General features: G+C 43.2%; 1 protein-coding gene across 1 annotated transcript in view; it reads right to left on the minus strand.

Annotated features, from left to right (window-relative positions):
• The window catches only part of TTC27 (tetratricopeptide repeat domain 27), a 630,563-nt gene that overhangs the window by 33,755 nt on the left and 576,110 nt on the right, over positions 1-20,698 (minus strand). Inside the window, exons 17-19 of the mRNA XM_069769113.1 lie at positions 10,441-10,606; positions 1,859-2,056; positions 306-417 (exon numbers count right to left, since the gene is read on the minus strand). Of these exons, the coding sequence (XP_069625214.1) occupies positions 306-417; positions 1,859-2,056; positions 10,441-10,606 (476 nt within the window). The remainder of the gene's footprint in view (positions 1-305; positions 418-1,858; positions 2,057-10,440; positions 10,607-20,698) is intronic.

A 20,698-nucleotide genomic window follows, 5' to 3' on the forward strand; every position in this document is an offset into this window, starting at 1 on the left:
CTAAAAGTATAGCTGGACTTGTCTGTGTAAGGCCGGGATCACACACAGTGAGATACGTCCGAGTCTCGCAGGTTAAAACCAAGCTCTGGCACCGGCACTCCAGAGCGGAGCGTGTGGCCGCACAGCAATACATGGAGCCGCACGCTCCGCTCCGCAGTCCCGGTGCCAGAGCTGGTTTTTAACCTGCGAGACTCGCCCGTATCTCGCTGTAGTGTGACTTCGGCCTAAGAGTTACATATGCATATAGTTTTTTTTTTTGGGGGGGGTGAAATCCTGCTGACAAATTCCCTTTAGTGTTAACTTACCATGAGCAAGGTTGATTGCCCCTCTAATTATTTCCTTGAATGTCGGAATGTCACTTTCCCAGCCACTTTTCTGAGTATCGCATTTATGAGCCTTTGTCAGGAACTGTAAAGCCTTATAAAGGAAAGAGATTGGTAGACATTAAGATGACACTATGGCAGATTACATTTTTTAAGAAGCCGTCATCTATAATGAAGATATCACTTATCTTCCATAAAAGCAGCTGCCCACAGTTTAATACAAACCATCCTGGACATCCAAGAACTACAAGTGTCTTGTCTTCACGCTGCGGCTCTGGTGCAGGCATACTTTGTCTGCCCTGTTGAGGGCAGAGCAAAGTCCTGCAGTGCGCGGGCACTGGGCCTCTCTGACCTTTCCCGGCGCCTGCGCACTGCAGTACTTTGCTCTGCCCTCAACAGGCCAGACAAAGTACGCCTGCGCCAAAGCGTGAAGACAAGAAGAGGACGTCATCGTAAGAAGATGGGAGGCCCCGGACCGGACCGCGACGCCTATCGGACCGGACCGCCCCTGGGTGAGTAGAATCTAACCTCTTTTTCTCATCTTTCAGGATACATCGGGGGCTTATCTACAGCATTACAGAATGCTGCAGATAAGCCCCTGATGCTGGTGGGCTTAGCTCACCTTCGATTTTGGGGGTGACAGGTTCCCTTTAATAAAAAGAAGTCTAAGGTGAAGCAATAAACAAGACATAGACAGGCCTTTCAATAAGCTCTTCTTGGCTTTGCTAATTGATCACCAAGGCTCACAGAAAGTAGTGCACATGGCAGGCTATGTTCCAGCCCACTCATCAGCTTTTGGGTGGCCACTATTTCAACATTATTTGGAAATTCTACAGGACTGATAAACACAGGAGGGAAAAGACACACAACTCAGCCCCACAAAGTTTTTGGATAGACCTAACTGAAAAACATACCACAAGTCAGTGTTACATCTAGAAAAATATCCCGTACAACAGGCGTATGTTGTGATCACATTATAGCACTGGCTAGATCAGATTTGATTCTGTTCTTATACCGTATTTGTATTTTTAATGGCTTTCAGCTTTTTTACATCGCACAGCCTATGAAAAATATATGAAGGCTGGAGCAGAGTTATAGCGAAATTGTGTCCTACAGCTGTACGACAGATGTTTAAATGTATATGCTCAACAGAGAGAGATTTATAAGTGGGCTTCTGAAAAAAAAATTGTCTAGACGGCAAGATATGATCCACGTTACTAAACAATTGCAGCTAATCAGAACAATTCTAGGTTGAGAATATGGATCATTCAAGAAATCAGAACATCCAATGGCATTAAATGTAAAAGACGGCATCTTGGAGATCAGTGAGGAAATACATGTCCTAACGCAGGTTATCCAGACATGTGCCCTAACCATTGGCTTAAGCCTCAATTATGTTCACAATTCTGCAGCCTGGACATACAAGAAGTGATGCGTGTTGGCGGTGAGCCCTGGAAAAGGGATTTTACTAGATAGAGAAAAGATAATCCCAACTTAATGTAAATGTGTAGTATACACGTAACACAGAACGTTACCTTTTCATTCTCTTCATCTTTTTCACTTTCCCCATTCCCGTACAGTTTGGCATATGCTTTCCAAATCTCAGCATCACTAGAGTCCCGTGCTGTTATTCTTCCAAACAGCTGCTGTACCTTGGTCTTCAGGTTACTGGTGGACTCTCCTCTACGATCCTCAATTCCTTCCACCACTGCTCTGACCAAAACCTTCAGGACCTACAGAAAATGATGGAAGAGTCACAGCTTTAGTCTCAGACGGATCAATGATGTTCTCTCTAGGTGACCTGAAGGAGAATTACAAATTTTACAATTTACTATGAGGACATTTAAAATGTCGAAGGAATCTCACGCTGACACTGAGGCACCCTGAGCCTGCACTGCAGCCTGAGTTTCTATGGAACTTGATTGGGGCTGCTTATCTACCATCTGGACTATCCTGCATTGCAACCGTTTATCAATATGTTAAATCTATAAAGAAAAGACATACTGTATATCACTAATCACAGCACCAATCCTAGCGCCTGCAGCTGGAGTCCCAGAGATCAGCATTTAGGACCAAATTTTACAGACAATATATCAAGTTGGAGCACTAAATGTTAGAAAACCTTTACAACGGCAGCAATGCAATAATTACAGGCTCAATGAGTAATTACACTAATAAAATAGCTCTAGTTTTCAGCATGAGTAATAAAATATATCAAATAGTGATCAATAATTCATGGAACATTTAAATAAAAACTGACCGGCATCAATCAATACTTGCTGAATATTTCACATAATGAGCCTGCATAACACCACACATTATGCTTCCTACAACCCTGGCTGAAATCTGATTCCTACAAGCGTCCTAAAGGTTATGGGTTGTAGCTAATTAAAAATAATTTCATGAAATCACAAGTATTTAAAGCGATAGTCCCCCTTCAGACAAGGTTCTGACCAGACTACAGGTTTTAAAAAAAAACAAAACAAACTGCGCTGTACTCACTTTTCCAGGGTCCACTGTCCGCTGACGTCACAATGACAGCATGGCAGCCTATCAGAGAGTTCAGTGGCTGTGCCAGTGTGGGTGACACGGCCTTAAGAGCCAGAAAATGTACGGATCAGCTACCATGCTATAAATGTGATGTCATTGCCACAGGTTATGCCCAACACCAGGAGCAGCGGAGAAGGTGAGTACAGCGCAGTTTGATGGTTTTTAACAAACTGTGATCAGGAAAAAACATTGTCTGACAGTGGCTAATCCCTTTAAATAAAGTACAACAAATTATTATTATAGCGCCATTTACTCCATGGCGCTTTACATGTGAAAAGGGGTATACCTAATAAAAACAAGTACAGTAATCTTAAACAATACAAGTCATGACTGGTCCAGGAGGAGAGAGGACCCTGCCCGCGAAGGCTCACAATCTACAAGGGATGGGTGAGGATGCAGTAGGTGAGGATAGAGCTGGTCATGCAGCGGTTTGGTGGATCAGTGATTACTGCAGGTTGTAGGCTTGTCTGAAGAGGTGGGTCTTCAGGTTCCTTTTGAAGGTTTCCACGGTAGGCGAGAGTCTGATATGTTGGGGTAGAGAGTTCTAGAGTAGGGGCATGCGCAGGAGAAATCTTGTATGCGATTGTGGGAAGAGGAGATAAGAGGGGAGTAGAGAAGGAGATCTTGTGAGGATCCGAGGTTGCGTGTAGGTAAGTACCGGGAGACCATGTCACAGATGCTTGGAGGAGACAGGTTGTGGATGGCTTTGTATGCTAAACGGGCTCAAGTTCCCACTACTGACACAGTCTTTCTCTAATGGGCGTTTTAAACTTAAATTACCTTAAATTATTAACTGAAAAATTAGGCTAAATATAGAAAAAATTCTTGAACTTGTAAAAAAGAAAAATGGGGTTTGTGTCATCAATTTCCAAGACCAGTAACATTTTTAGTTTTCCATTAATGCAGCTGTATGAACTTTTGATATTTGTGCCCTGAGCAGACATTTTTATTGATATCAATTTTGGTTAATAAACCAATATTGGGTATTACTTATTGAATTCTTTTAGGGTGCTGTGATTACATAAAACCCACAATTCAGTCATTTTGATATTCTTTTGGTCTTTATAGCGTTTTCATATGTAATAATACATTTTATATTTTGATAGAGTGGACAAGCATAAGGCAGGCGATACCAAGTACGGTATGTTCATTTTTTAATTTTAAAGAGGGAAAAGTGGGGTGATTCAAATTTTAGCATTTTAAAGTGTTGATGCCCTAGAAATTGGTCCAGAAAATGAAGTATTTCACCAAGAAAATTATTGCAATGAAAAGTGTTTTCTTATAGACATGTTTATTTCCTTTATGTGTATTGGAACACCACAAAAAAAAAACAAAAAACAAAAAAAACGAAGGAAGGCAAATTGGACATAATTTCACACAAAACCCCAAAAATGGTCCAGACAAAATTGTTGGCACTTTCAATTACTATTTGGTTGCACATCCTTCGGAATCAATAACTGCAATCAATCGCTTCCTATAACCTTCAACACGATTCTTACACCTCTCAATTGGAATTTTGTACCACTCTTCTTTTGCAAACTGCTCCAGGTCCCTCACACAGATGAATCTCACAAAATTAGAATATAATCAAAAAGTTAAACTCATATATTATATAGAGTCATTACAAACAGAGTGATCTATTTCAAGTGTTTATTTCTGTTAATGTTGATGATTATGGCTTACAGCCAATGAAAACCCAAAAGTCATTTTCTCACTAAATTAGAATACTTTATAACATCAGCTTGAAAAAATTATTTTAAAATCCGAGATGTTGGCCTACTGAAATGTATGTTCGGAAAATGCACTCAATACTTGGTCAGGGCTCGTTTTGCATCAATTACTGCATCAATGCGGCGTGGAATGGAGGTGATCAGCCTGAGGCACTGCTGAGGAGTTATGGAAGCCCAGGCTGCTTTGATAGCAGCCTTCAGCTCATCTTCCTCTTGACAATACTAAATAGATTCTCTATGGGGTTAAGGTCAGGCGAGGCTGGCCAATGAAGCACAGTGATTCTGTTATTTTTAAACCAAGATTTGGTACTTTTGGCAGCGTAGACAGGTGCCAAGTCCTGCTGGAGAATTAAATTTGCATCTCCAAGAAGCTTGTCAACAGAGGGAAGCATAAAATGCTCTAAGATTTCCTTGCAGACGGCTGTGTTGACTTTGGTCTTGATAAAACACAGTGGACCTACACCAGCAGATGACATGGCTCCCCAAACCATCATTGATTGTGGATACTTCACACTAGACCTTAGAAATCAAGGTCCCAGAGTCTGGAGGAAGAATGGAGAGACAGACAATCCAACCTGCTTGAGGTCTAGTGTCACGTTTCCACAATCAGTGATGGTTTGAGGAGGCATGTCATCTGCTGGTGTAGGTCCACTGTGTTTTATCAAGACCAAAAGTCAGCACAGCCGTCTACCAGGAAATTTACCATACATTTACCACAGCTTTACCATACGACTGCCCTCCCCCGCATGATATCCAAGGCTGCCAACTGTCCAGAAATTGCAGGACAGTCCATAAAAATCTTGCACTTTTGTGCTTGATCTTAAAGGGAAAGTGCCACGATTTTTATTTTTGCATTAAAATTATTGATTATATAATCAATTATTTTTAATACAAAATTTAATGCACTAGTTTAGCTGGTTTTATTTATTAAAGGGATTTCCCTTTTAATAAAGTGATTAAGCACTAACAGGCAGGTGGTAGTTGCTACCTGGTGCCGTTCTTTGTCAGCACAGAGTGGTCACTAACTGCTCCTGCCGGCAATTCAACTACCTCTACTTCTTTTCCGCCTTGCTCTGCTGACAGGACATGACTGCCGAGGTCATGCTGATTGACAGCCAGTTCACCCGGTTAGGCGGTGAGGACTTGGCTGTCATTCAGAATGACGTCAGCAGACACACCCTGTGGAGCGGGAGGAAAAAAAACACAGCTCTGTCGATATGATGTCAGCAGAAACAGCTGAATCCTCTGGCAGGAATGCTCTGTAAAGGTTCTGTGTCAGCGTAGAACGGCGCTGGGAACAACAGACAGGTAGGTAGCAACTACCACCTGCCTGTTAGTGCTTAGGCACATTTTTAATTTTTTTACAAAGTGCAGGGTACCACCTTTAATTTATTATTCAGCCACTGGGGCTGCCATTTGTATTTTCTCGTGGCTGTCTGACTGCATCTCGTACACTGTGACTGCCTTCAACTGTGATCTGGGCAAGCCCCCTGGGCTGTCCAGGTCAAAGCTGTGGGAGGAGATCAACACCATTTCACTGAAGCCCACAGCTATGCTGTGAGCTTCACTTTCCCCGTCACCGCCCACAGTGCTCAGTGCAAGCAGTGACGGGAGGTCCAGGATGAGGTGAGTATTGGCAGCAGTGATCAGAATTCACAGCCTGACAGTAGTAGTACAGTTTCAGGCTACTCATCACCGTTCATCACTGCTGTCACTGCAGGTGTTTAGAGCGCAGCAGAGTAATCTTCAAGCTGCTGTGCTCTGATCACTCACACTTGGTCGGTTATGATAGTGTAAGCATTTTTCAGAGTATTAATGTCACGGATGTCCCAGAGGCTGCAGACGGTCACTCTGCATCTTACTGCGTTTGTGTTGCAAATCTGTAGTGTTGAATATATGATGTGAAATGTTTTTATGTGCAATATAATCATTATAATTTGTTATAACTAACCACAGTTTGTTACTGTTCCCGGGCAACGCCGGGCTCTTCAGCTAGTACTATTAATATACATATCTCACATATATACACGCACACATATGTATTCAGAAAGACATATATACATACACATGAACTGTGTATTTACATACAGGGGTTGGACAAAATAATGGAAACAACTGGAAACATCAACAAAAGTTAGTTTAATATGATGTAGGTCCACCTTTTGCGGCGATTACAGCCTCAATATTCCGAGGTATGGATTCATACAAGATGTGAATTGTTTTCAAAGGAATTTTAGCCCATTCTGCAGTTAAAACATCCTCCAGTTCTTTGAGCAACGATGGTGGCGGAAATCGACGTCTAACTTGAATCTCTAAAATCGCCAATAAATGCTCAATAATGTTGAGGTCTGGGGATTGTGGGGGCCAGATGAGATGCTCAACTTCATTAGAATGTTCCTTGTGCCATGCTTTAACGATTCTAGCTGTAGGAATTGGTGCATTATCATCCTGAAAGATGGCGTTCCCCTCCGGGAACAATGCTTGAACCATTGGATGCACTTGGTCGCCCATAATGCCTAAATAATCTCGGCTGTTAATTCTTCCATGAAGGGATATCATTAGCCCGACGGATCTCTACGAAATGGTACCCCAGATCATCACAGAACCTCAGCGATGTTTTACAGTTGGGAGAAGGCAGTCTGGATGGAAAGCTTCTTTCGGCTGTCACCAAACGTACACTCGGCCAGAGGTCGGAAATAGGGTAAACGATAATTCGTCTGAGAATATCATGTTTCCACTGCTCGAGGGATCAATTCTGGAAGTTTCTACACCACTCTAAACGCTTGGAAACATTTGTCATTGAGAGGTTTTCTAATTGCAGCTCTTCCGTGGAATCCAGTTTGTGCAGTTCACGACTAACAGTTTTCGTAGAAACTGGGTTCTGTAGGTGTTCATTGAGCTCAGCAGTGATTTTCGGAGCCGTGGTCTTGCGATCCTCTCTTACAATTCGCTTTAGAGTCCAACGGTCTCTCTCGGTCAACTTTGACTTTCGGCCGGACCTGTGTTTTGCTGCGGACGTTTTTCCTTCTCTTTCAAACGCAGTCATTACTTTGGAGACCGTACCTCTTGACACGCCAAGCATTCGGGCACTTTCTGGTACACTAGCGCCTGCCATACGAGCACCAACAATTTGGCCTCTTTGAAAATCCGAGAGGTCAGCCATTGGTATCAGGTTCTCATCAATGTTCTTACAATTATGCAAAACAAACAGTTAATTTACATACACATATCACATAACACAAATAATCAACTACAAAACATTACCATATGTCACGGTTTGATGCCAAAACGTTAGGTGTTTCCATTATTTTGTCCAACCTCTGTATATTTACATAACTATAGATATATATATATATATATATATATATATATATATATATATATATATATATATATAGAGTGAAATTTCCATATATTATAGAGTGGACAAAATAAGTTTTTGATACACTACCGATTTTGCAATTTTCCCACTAACAAAGAATGGAGAGGTCTGTAGTTTTTATCATAGGTACACTTCAACTATGAAAAACAGAATCTTAAAAGAAAATCACATTGCATGACTTTTAAATAATTAAATCGCATTTTACTGCATGAAATAAGTATGTGATCACCTACAAATCAGCAAGAATTCTGTCTGTCACAGACCTATTAGTTTTTCATTAAGAAGTCCTCCTACTCTGCACTCATTAGTCATTACCTGCATTAGTTGCACCTGTTTGAACTCGTTACCTGTATAAAAGACTGTCCACACGCTCAATCATTCACACTCCAACCTCTCCACTATGGCCAAGACCAAAGAGCTGTCTAAAGGCACCAGGGACAAAAAGGAGTCCTGCACAAGGCTGGGATGGGCTACAGGACAATAGACAAGCAGCTTGGTGAGAAGGCAACAACTGTTGGCACAGTTATTAGAAAATGGAAGAAACACAAGATGACTGTCAATTTTCCTCGGTCTGGGGGCTGCATGCTAGATCTCGCCTTGTGGGAAAAGGATGTTTCCAAGAAAGGTTAGGAATCAGCCCAGAAGTACAAGGGAGGACCTGTTCAATGACCTTAAGAGAGCTGGGACGACAGTCTCAAACATAACTGTTAGTAACACACTACGCCGTCATGTATTCAAAACTTGCAGGGCTGCAATGTGCCCCTGTTCGTGCCAGCACATGTCCAGGCCCGTTGAAAGTTCGCCAATGACAATCTGGATGATCCAGAGGTAGCATTGTAGAAGATCATGTAGTCAGATGAGACCAAAATAGAACTTTTTGTTATCAACTCCACTCCCTGCATTTGGAGGAAGAAGAAGGATGAGTTCAACCCCAAAAACGGGGTACCAACTATGAAGCATAATGAGGGAAACATCATACTTTGGGGGTGCTTTTCTGCAAAGGGGACAGGAAGACTGCACCGTATTGAAGTGAGGATGGATGGGATCATGTATTGCTATATTTTGCCCAACAACCTTCTTCCCTCAGTAAAAGCATTGACGATGGGTTGTGGCTGGGTCTTCCAGCATGACAATGACTTGAAACACACAGGTAGGGCAACAAAGGAGTGTCTCCGTAAGAAGCCTTCAAGGTCCTGGAGTGGCCTAGCCAGTCTCCAGACCTTAACCCAAACAATAGAAAATCATTGGAGGAAGCTGAAACTCAATGTTGCTGTCACGGGTTTACTGCGACAGAGAGGAGCCGGAAGACCACAGCATCTGATTTCTCCTACTCCTGAATTGATTAGAAGCACCTCACCTTTATGTTAAACGGTGTAAGTTTATTTTAGCAGTACAGGGTTTAATCTGCTCAGTTGAGAGCTCCTGGAAGCATTCCTGTGCTCCGACTTTCAGTGCACAGTTAGCCACTCCAGTCTCCTATATAATCTGGGTCCTGGCTAGCACTCATTGTCAGAGGTTATTTTTTGCTGTATGGCAGGAGGTTGTTGTTGGTGGTTATTGGAGAAGGCGGTTGTGGATTTATCTGTGACTGTTGCTAGGTTTTGAGTGTGTGATAATTCCCTTTCTTCTCCTACTTTGGTTTAACCCCATCCTCCACTTCCTGATGCATTCCTCAGTTGTATGTGTGAGTTTATTTGTATGTTTGGTATATTTAGTTTCCCCTGTTCGTATTACCTTGTTAGTCTGGTTGGTGTATTACAGTACAATACTATTCCCCTCTTCCCTGGGTGGGGAAAGATACAGACTGAAGCTAAGGCAAGGTACATGGCCCCACGTCGTCACTATCAGAAGTAATCTGGGAAACAGGTCAAGCTAAGGACAGGGAAAGAGCTCCTGGTCCCAGGGCACCGGACAACAGAGTCGTGACAGTTGCCCAGCGGCAACTCCAAAATCTGAAAGACCTGGAGAAGTGTGGGCAAACTTGGTCAAGAACTACAGGAAATGTCTGACCTCTGTAATTGCAAACAAAGGTTTCTGTACCAAATATTAAGTTCTGTTTTTCTATTCTATCAAATATTTATTTCATGCAATGTGATTTTCTTTTTTCTATGATTCTGTTTCTCACAGTTGAAGTTTTCCTATGATAAAAATTAGAGACCTTTCCATTATTTGTAGGTGGGAATACTTGAAAAATCAGCACTGTATATGTATCACAACTGGCATGTACCGCCTTTGGAGAGATGTTTGCTCCTCAGCCACCTCCAAACATGATCATCCCACCATTAACAGATGTGATACATGTACATGATTTTGTGCTTAGGGGTTAACATTTTATGGGTCACGAAGTATTATTATTAGTTACTGCTCATGATTTTCCAATAAACAATATTTACGGTGGCTGCAAACAGAAGCTTCATGTACCAAATACTGCTATGATATATGATCAATGACCAACCTGAATATCCTTATATTTGTCTCTAAGGTCCATTAGTCTATGGTAAGCTTTAATGGCTTCTGTGAACTCTCCGACATCTGTGCTGGTTAATACATAGTTCTCCCATATCTGCCAATGTTCAAAGTTGCATTTGATGGCTTCTTGAAGTGTTCGGAATGCTTTGTGCCTTAGAAAACAAGAGACGACTATGCTTTAATTATTAGAACACCAGATGAGTTATTTTCCTATGCTTGACCAGTCAGTCACCCGATCTAGGAGAAATATGACCCTGTGCACCATCATAAAGTAAAGAAACATAACAACTGCTCTAAACTGGCATCCTGTAATTCTAAATGAGCAGTAGAAATGTTAAAGAGAAATGTAAGGACACCTATCTTCTGTTATTCAGAAAACAGCAAACATTCAGATACTAATGATGCACACATTATTATTATACATTTTTATAACGCCAGTTATTCCATTGCGCTTTACATGTGAATAGGGCAAAAATAGACAAGTACAATAAACACGAGTAAAACAAGACACACACAAGTACACGAGGAGAGAGGACCCTGCCCGCGAGGGCTCACAGTCTACAGGTGATGGGTGAGGATACACTAGGAGAGGGTAGAGTTGGACATGCGGCGGTTCAGCAGACAGAGGATCGCTGCAGGTTGTAGGCTTGATGGAAGAGGTGGGTCTTCAGGTTCCTTTTGAAGGTTTCCGTGGTGGGCGAGAGCCTGATTTGTTGTGGTAGAGAGTTCCAGAGTATAGGGGAAGCACGGGAGAAGTCTTGTATGCATTGGGGGGAGAAAGAAATGAGAGAGGAGTAGAGAAGGAGATCATGAGAGGATCGAAGGTTGCGTGTAGGTAGGTATCGGGAGACCATGTCACAGATGTATGGAGGAGACAGGCTGTGAATGGCTTTGTATGTCATTGTTAGTGTTTCGAACTGTAGCCCCTGGGCAATAGGAAGCCAATGAAGGGCCTGGCAGATTGGCGAGGCTGGGGAATAACGGGGAGACAGGTGGATTAGTCGGGCAGCAGAGTTTAGGATGGATTGGAGTGGTGCCAGAGTGCTAGAGGGGAGGCCAGAGAGTAGGAGGTTGCAGTAGTCGAGGCGGGAGATGATAAGGGCATGCACTAGTGTTTTTGTGGTTTCATGATCAAGGAATGTACGGATCCGGGAAATGTTTTTGAGTTAGAATTGGCAGGAGGAGGCATGGGCTTGGATATGTGGCTTGAAAGAGAGGGCAGAGTCAAGGATCACCCCAAGGCACAGACCGTGCGGGACTGGGGAAAGTGAACAGCCATTGACATTGATGGATAGGTCGGGTGGAGGGGTAGAATGAGGTGGGGGAAAGATGATGAATTCTGTTTTTGTCCATGTTCAGTTTTAGAAAGCGAGCAGAAAAGAAAGATGTAATAGCAGACAGACATTGTGGGATTTTGGTCAGTAAGGAAGTGGTCAGGTCTAGATAGGTAGATCTGTGTGTCATCAGCGTAGAGATGATATTGTAAACCGTGGGATTCTATGAGATGTCCCAGGCCGAAGGTGTAGATGGAGAAGAGCAGGGGCCCTAGAACTGAGCCTTGGGGAACACCGACAGACAGGGGACGAGATGAGGAGGTGGTGTGGGAGAGAGAGACACTGAATGTCCGGTCTGTTAGATAGGATGAGATCCAGGATAGGGCCATGTCTTTGATGCCAAGAGATGAGAGAATCTGTAACAGGAAAGAATGGTCCACTGTGTCAAAGGCAGAAGACAGGTCCAGGAGGAGGACAGTAGTGTAACTTACTCTTATAATGCTTTTACCTATATTGACCGAGACATTGCCTATAAAAATACCCAAAAAGTAAGAAATTAAAGAGGTTGTCTAGCTTAAAAATTTATGGGTCATATTAATTATTGCATTTTCGTCAGAATTTTGGAGTGAAAAACTGAATTGCAACAAATTCATCAAAGGATGTGGACCTATTTTAAAGTTGTCTAGCTCATTTTCTACGTTTTATGTTGAATGTTACTTTTCCTGGTGTTTCAGACTGTTTCATTAAATGCGGCTTTATAACCTCTTCAACCCTAAACCCGTTTTCACCTTCCTGACCAGGCCAAATTATACAATTCTTATCAAAGTCACTTTACGAGATAATAATTGGACAGCTTCAACATATCCCAGTGATTCTGAGACTGTTTATTCATGACATTTTGTACTTCTTTATGTAAAATATCGAAAATTTTACAAAAAAACAGGAAAATTTTGCAATTTTCAAACTTTTCATTCTTATGCCATTAAGCCAGATAGTTATACCACACAAAATAGACAAGAATATCGTAGTTACTTACCGATAACGGTATTTCTCTGATCCCATGACGGCACTAACGAGAGAGAGGGATCCGCCCTCAGGGACAGGAAACCCACAGGTTAAAAAGGCGGGACCTCTCCTCCACCTCAGTTGGTTTACAGAGCCTTGCAGGGAATTTCTGCTGTAACTTAATTGGTTATTTTTACACAACAAAATATAACTATATAACTTATATAAGCTCCTCTATATATATATATATATATATATATATATATATATATATATATACATTTTTTTTTTTTATATATTTTTTTTTTTTTTATGCACACCTCGTGACTTAATTTATAAGTAGTGTGGACACCCATACGTGAAGGGAGGGAATATACAGGTGCCGTCATGGGATCAGAGAAATACCGTTATCGGTAAGTAACTACGATATTCTCTTACCCCATGACGGCACTAACGAGAGAATTTCAAAGAATGAAAATTTTAGGGTGGGACCACTGCCTCAAGAACTCTCCTACCAAAAGTTAAGTCTGAGGGAGAAGATAGATTAAGCTGATAGTGCTTGAAAAATGTAGAGGGGAAGACCAAGTGGCTGCTCTACATATTTGATCTATTGATGCTCCACCACGTTCAGCCCAAGAGGTTGCCACCGACCTGGTTGAATGGGCCTTAATTGTGTCCGGAGCTTGTTCTCCGGAAGAGGTATATGACATCTTGATGGCATCTCTTACCCACTTCGCCAACGTGGCTTTCGATGAATTGTGACCCTTATTTGGTCCCTGAAAGCAGACAAACCGAGCCCTTCCTTTTCTACACTCCCTTGTGGCTGATAGTGTGTTAGACATCTCTTTACATCTAGTGTGTGTAGAGCCTCCTCTTTTTTGTTTTTTGGATTGGGGCAAAAAGATGGTAACGCTATCTCTTGAGATCTGTGGAATTTTGACGCCACTTTGGGAAGGTAAGAAGGGTCAGTTTTGAGGATTACTCTGTCATCTAATATTTGTGTTAGAGGTGGGTAGGCTGATAAGGCCTGCAGATCACTAATCCTGCGAGCTGAGGTTAGGGCCACCAATAAACAGGTTTTCCAAGATATTATTTTCAGTGAAGCCTGAGGTAAAGGTTCGAACGGCGCCTTAGTTAGTGCTGAAAGGACTAAGTTCAGATCCCAGGGAGGAGCGGTGAGATGTATAACTGGTCTGTACCTAGTAGATGCTCTAATAAATCTTTTTACCCAGTGATTCCCCGCCAAATCCTGATTATAAAGGGCACCCAATGCTGCAATCTGAACTTTCAGGGTGTTTGTTGCCAGGCCTTTCTCTAATCCTTTTTGCAGAAATTCTAGAATTTCCTGGATTGGCATCTGATCTGATAGGGTAACTGCTGATGTGGATAGGAACTTTTTCCAGACTTTGCCGTATGCTTTGGTAGTTATAGGTTTTCTACTAGCCAGCAGGGTAGAAATTAGATTTGAAGAAAACCCCCTTTTTGTTAACAGTTCCCTTTCAAAAGCCAGGCCGTCATATGTAAACTTTTTATTTGTGGGTGATTCACTGGCCCTTGATGCAGAAGGTCTGGGATATCTGGGAGTACCCATGGATCCGCTATGGACATTAGGCGTAGCCATGGGAACCATACTCTTTTCGGCCAGAACGGGGCTATCAATATCACTTTGGCTCTGTCCTCCCTGATTTTCTTCAAGACTAAGGGAATTAGAGCTATCAGAGGAAACACATAAGCTAGATGGAATTTCCATGGAATTAACAACGCGTCTATAGCCACTGGACTCCCCCGAGGATCTATCGAGCAGAAGGCCTCCGTTTTCCGATTTTGATTGTTTGCAAATAGATCTATATCCGGGGCCCCCCAAAGATCCACTATGCGTTTGAATATTCTTGTATTTAACTCCCATTCCCCCTGTTTTAATTGGGTTCTGCTTAGAAAATCTGCAGTTTGATTTTCTGACCCTTTTATGTGAAGGGCTGTCAGGGAGGACAAGTTGGCTTCTGCTTGTGACATGATGAAATTTGTCACTTTCATTAGGGATTGAGACCTCGTCCCTCCCTGATGATTTACATATGCTACTACCACCCTGTTGTCCGTCAATACTCTCACGTGATGGGAACGGAGGGATGTTAAAAAATGATTGATAGCATACTGAACTGCCAAAAGCTCTTTCATGTTTGAAGTAAGGTCCTTTTCTTCCCCTGACCAAGGACCTTGGGCAATTTGCCTGTTTAGGTGGGCCCCCCACCCCCAAGGACTTGCGTCTGTGGTCAGGATTACAGAGACCGGCCACACCCATGGAACCCCCTTCCTGAGATTGGACGGATTCGTCCACCAAGCTAAGGAAGCTTTTGTCCGAGAGGATATTTTTAATCGCTTTTCTAAATTTCCTCCTGCGTGGGATGCCGCCTCTAGTATTTCCCACTGGAGATCTCTCGAGTGGCTCTGAGCCCACTGGACTGCTGGGATACAGGATGTCATTGACCCCAGTATGGACATGGCTTTCCTTAGAGTAATCAGGGGAGAGAGACTCAAATGATTCACTAAGTGTATCATATTGGAAACTTTTTCTTCCGGCAGACGACACTCTTGCTTTGTCGAGTCTATTACTATCCCCAAGTACAACTGCACTTGAGACGGGATAAGCCTGGACTTTTCCAGGTTCAAAAACCATCCTAGATTTGATAGGGCTACCATCACTCTGCTCAGTTGCTGGCTGCAATGTAGAGAGGAACTGCCCATCACTAGGAGGTCGTCCAGATAAGGCACAATCAATATGTCTTGTTCCCTTATATGGGCCATTACTTCCGACATTAATTTTGTAAATACCCTTGGGGCAATGGCTAGACCGAACGGAAGAGCTCTGTATTGGTAATGTTTTAGTTTCCCTTTTATCATCACTGCAACTCTGAGGTATTTTTGGAAATCTGGATGGATTGGCACATGATAATATGCGTATTTTAAGTCTATAACAGTCATGAAACAAGACGGGATAAGGGATCTGACACATGATTTTATTGTTTCCATTTTGAATTTTTCTATTACCAGGTATTTGTTTAGTTGTTTCAAGTTTATTATTACTCTGAAAGTTCCGTCCAGCTTCGTTCGAAGAAAGAGTGGAGAGTAAAACCCCCTCGTCTCTTCCTGTTGCGGAACTTCCTGTATGACTTTCTTTTCCAGAAGACTGAGAACTTCCCTCTGGATACTCAGCTGCTCGATCTCCGACTTCCTTTGTGGTGTAACCACAAACTGATTGTGTGGCGTCGTGTGAAAAATTAGTCTTAGGCCCGTCTTTATGATGTTTAAAGTCCAGGCACTTCCAGAAATTTTTTCCCAGGTTTGAAGAAAGTGGGTCAGTCTCCCTCCTACCTGGGGCGCACCCTCATTGTGGCTGTTTTTTTTTTTCAGGTTTGTTAAACATAAAACCTCCTTTTTTGAATTTTCTATCTTCCCACCCCTCCTTTTGGTTTCTTGGGGGGCGTCTTTGTGTGAACCTCCTCCCTCGAAAGGGCCGTCTGTATGACTGATTTGGGAATCCTGGAAAGGCTTTCTTTTTATCCACTGCTTTTTCAAGGACATCGTCTAGGGTGGGACCGAACAAATATTCACCTTCACACGGTATAGAACACAACTTGGCTTTAGTTTGCAGATCCCCCGGCCAGCACTTCAGCCATAATGCTCTCCTAGCCGCATTTGAGAAAGAAGCTGATCTTGCCGTCAGCCTAACTGAGTCTATTGAGGCATCTGCTAGATATGCAGCGGCTCCTCTCATCGCCGACACGGAGTCCAATATAGACTCTCTCGGGGTTTTATTTTTCAATTGAGTCTCTAAGTGATCTAGCCAGACCATCAGCGCTCTCGCTGTACAAGTAGCAGCTATACCGGGTTTTAGCCCCCCGCTGGCGGCCTCCCAGGACCCTTTTAAGAAGACATCGGCCCTCTTATCCATAGGATCCTTGAGGGTCCCCATGTCCTCAAAAGGCAGGGCGAATTTTTTAGAGGATTTCGCGATAGCGACGTCTAATTTCGGCGCCTTTCCCCAGGAGGCGCAGGCTGGGTCATCAAATGGATATTTTCTTTTGGGTGTTAACAGTACTTTTTTGTCCGGCCTCTTCCACTCCTTTTTTATTAGGGCTTGTATTTTTTCGTTTAATGGGAATACTCTGTACTTTTTTTGTTCCAGGCCACTAAACATAAGATCTTGTACTGATTTTTTGGAACGAGTGTCTGCCAGACCCATTGTCGCCCTAACCATTTTTACCAGCGCATCCGTTTCATCTATTGGGAAACAGTTGCGACTGCTTTCTGAAGATGCGGAGGAGGATGCTGAAGCTGTAGAGCTATCTGAATCCTCACTCGAGCTATCTCCCTCGGTGGAGCTGTAATCTGGAGTTTTCTCTTTATGTTTTCTTTTACGGTTTTTTACACTTTTTAGTGCGTCTGCCACTTGGGTTTTAATTAAGTCTTTTAATTCAGATGTGAAACTCGGCGTCTCCTCATTAATGGTGTTTTTAATGCATGACGCACAGAGTTTTTTAACCCATGAATCCGGCAAATCTGCTGAACAAAGCGGACACACTCTATGTTTACTTTTCCCCTGGCATTTCTTTCCCTAGGAAAACAATAAACCCCTATTAGAATACACACTTTCACGGAGGTCACTTACCCTCCTAATGTGAGGAAGATACCGGTTCTGGTCTTGAGGACGCCTCCTCCATTTGAACCACCGTCTCCCTCCTGGATCCACCAGAGCCTCTGCTGCGCTGCGTAGGTTTCCGCGAAGAATGGCGCTCCTTCGGGTTCTTTGTCACAGGGGGCTGTGAAATTTCTTCCACCGACTGCTCTATTCCACTCATGGTGGTAATCACTGAGCAGCGGTATGCCCCTTCTCTTCCGGTTTTATGCTGACAGAGCGGCGCCAGATAACTTCCGGTTTACCCAGAGGTACCTTGCGCCGACCCCGGAAGTGACCCCCGCGCCTGCGCAGTAAGTCGCCGGACCTCGCGCGCTCTCACTACTTGCCGGCTCACAGGAGGGACGGAGCTTCTGCAGCCGCCGCTGCACCCTGCGTCCTGCCGCTTGTCGGTGACCGGCGTCACCACCCCCTGTGCGCCTCATGGACCGGCGGAGGAAACCTCCAGGTAGCCGCCGCTACCTATTACCGACCCCATTGAAAAGAGAAGAGGCAGGCTCGGTCCTCTTCACTGCCTCCCCTCCGCGCATATCCACGAGGCCCGCCGATCCCGGAACACGCCTTCAGGGAGGAATCCACCTGAGACCGTGGCAGGGCCCCCCGCTGCCTGAACTCGGCCCGATGGTCCCTGGACTCCTGGATGGTAAGCTGTGGGATCCCCGTCAGGGACAGGAAACCGAACTGAGGTGGAGGAGAGGTCCCGCCTTTTTAACCTGTGGGTTTCCTGTCCCTGAGGGCGGATCCCTCTCTCTCGTTAGTGCCGTCATGGGGTAAGAGAAATAACATTTATCACAGGTCTACTTCAATCAGCATCATTTTTGAAGCATCATTTTTTTTGCTAGAAAGAAGAGTTAGGCTACTTTCACACTAGTGTTTTTTTCAATACGTCGCAATGTGTCGTTTAGGGGAAAAAACGCATCCTGCAAAGTTGTCTGCAGGATGCGTTTTTGCCCCATAGACTAACATTAGCGACGCATTGCGACGTATTGACACACGTTGCAACCGTCGTGCGACGGTTGCGCTGTGTTGTGGCGGACCGCCGGGAGAAAAAAAGTTACATGTAACGTTTTTTGCTTACGACGGTCCACCATTTCCGACCGCGCATGCAAGTGGCTTTGTGGAGCATCTTATGGGGCCATAACACTTGTGCAGCACTATAATGGGGCAAATGGCTGTACGGAGCATCTTATGGGGCCATAACACTTGTGCAGCACTATATGGGGCAAGTGGCTGTGCAGAGCGTCTTATGGGGCCATAACACTTGTGCAGCATTATATAGGGCAAATATCTCTATGGAGCTTCTTATGGGGCCCTTATTACCCTTTATGCAGGATTACATGGGACATATTTTAATATGGAGCATCTAATGGGGCCCATCAAACTTTATGGAGCATTATATGGGGCTCCTGATTCAATATGGATATTCAAAAACACTTAAACTACTGATGTCTCAATTAATTTTACTTTTATTGGTATCTATTTTTACTTTTGAAATTTACCGGTAGCTGCTGTATTTTCCACCCTAGGCTTATACTCGAGTCATTAAGTTTTCCCAGTTTTTTGTGGCAAAATTAGGGGGGTCGGCTTATACTCGAGTATATACGGTATACCATATGATCAGCCATTATTGCATTTTAATGCAATGTCACGGTGACCAAAAAAACATAATTCTGGCGTTTTTACTTTTTTTTTCTCCTTATGACGTTTAGCGATCGGGTTAGTTCTTTTTTTATATTGATAGATCAGGCAACTCTGAAAACGGCGATATCAAATATGTGTATGTTTGATTTTTTTTATAGTTTTATTTTGAATGGTGCGAAAGGGGGGTGATTTGAACTTTTATATCTTTTTAAAAACTTTTTTTCTTTTTTTTTACTTTTGGCATGCTTCAATAGTCTCCATGGAAGACTATAAGCTGCCATAAGCCGATCGGCTCTGCTACATACAGGCGATGATCAGATCGCCTGTAAAGTGGGGAAAAAAAGTATTTAGTCAGCCACCAATTGTGCAAGTTCTCCCATTTTAAAAAGATGAGAGGCCTGTAATTGACATCATAGGTACATCACGACTATGAGAGTCAAAATGAGAAAACACACGACGGTTGCGACGTGTGGCAAAGCGTCGCAATGTGTCGCTAATGTTAATCTATGGGGCAAAAATGCATCCTGCAAACAACTTTGCAGGATGCGTTTTTTGCCATAAACGACGCATTGTGACGTCTGGCAAAAAACGCCAGTGTGAAAGTAGCCATAACAGTAATTTTGATCAGGGGTGTCCATACTTTTACATGCCATTGCACAACAGTCTCAGTGTCTCCTACTGAGAGTATTCACCCCCTTGGCTTTTTACCTATTTTGTTACATTACAACCTTTGTTTGAATATTTTTGTAATCCGATTTGTGTGTGATGCATCAGCACTAACCTGGTGAGAAAAATATAGACATACAGTACATTAAATTTATGGGATCAAATTACTAAAAATTGGCATGTGCATATGTATTCACCCCTTTTCATTTAAGACTGGACAACCCCTTTATGTAATAATGTCTCAGTGTCATGAGTGACCAGGAACCAGGGGCTCCTTCCCTGTCCCTAACACTAGGGGGCACCCTAGCTCACCCTATTCCCTGGGATACTTCTGAAGGTGAAGATGCCGGAACACCACCCTTGCTTTATTGCCTGAGTCAGCCCTTCATCTGTTCTCTTCCCCCACCAAGGGAAGAGGGGCGCTACTGTGCACCGTAGTACACCAACCCGACAAACAAGGCAACACAAACAAAGGTTAACAGAAAACTCCATGCATAATAATAATAATAATTTTTATTTATATAGCGCCAACATATTCCGCAGCACTTTACAATTAAGCACGGACATGTACAGACAATAAATTCAATACAAGTTAAGACAATTTAAACAGTGACATTAGGGGTGAGGTCCCTGCTCGCAATCTTACAATCTACAAGGAAATGGGGGGACACAATAGGTGAAAAGTGCTTGTTATTTCAGGTCTGGCAATTATAATAAATAGGGATTTTCATATAAAGCTGCATGATCCGGTCATCAGCCTGTGTGTTTAAGTGCAATAGTCAAGTATCAAGTGCAGTTATCATGTGCATGGATGGTGTGGAGACAGATGAATTGTAGGGTGCAGATTCAGAATAATATTTGGAAGGAGGGAACAAGGCAAAGTTAGTTTACTGAGTAGTTGATGTGGTAGGCTTGTTTGAAGAGATGGGTTTTCAAAGCGCAATTGAATAGGTCGGGGCTAGGTA

This window comes from Ranitomeya imitator, chromosome 5 (genome assembly GCF_032444005.1).
Source record: "Ranitomeya imitator isolate aRanImi1 chromosome 5, aRanImi1.pri, whole genome shotgun sequence".
In the NCBI taxonomy this organism is placed as follows: Eukaryota; Metazoa; Chordata; class Amphibia; order Anura; family Dendrobatidae; genus Ranitomeya; species Ranitomeya imitator.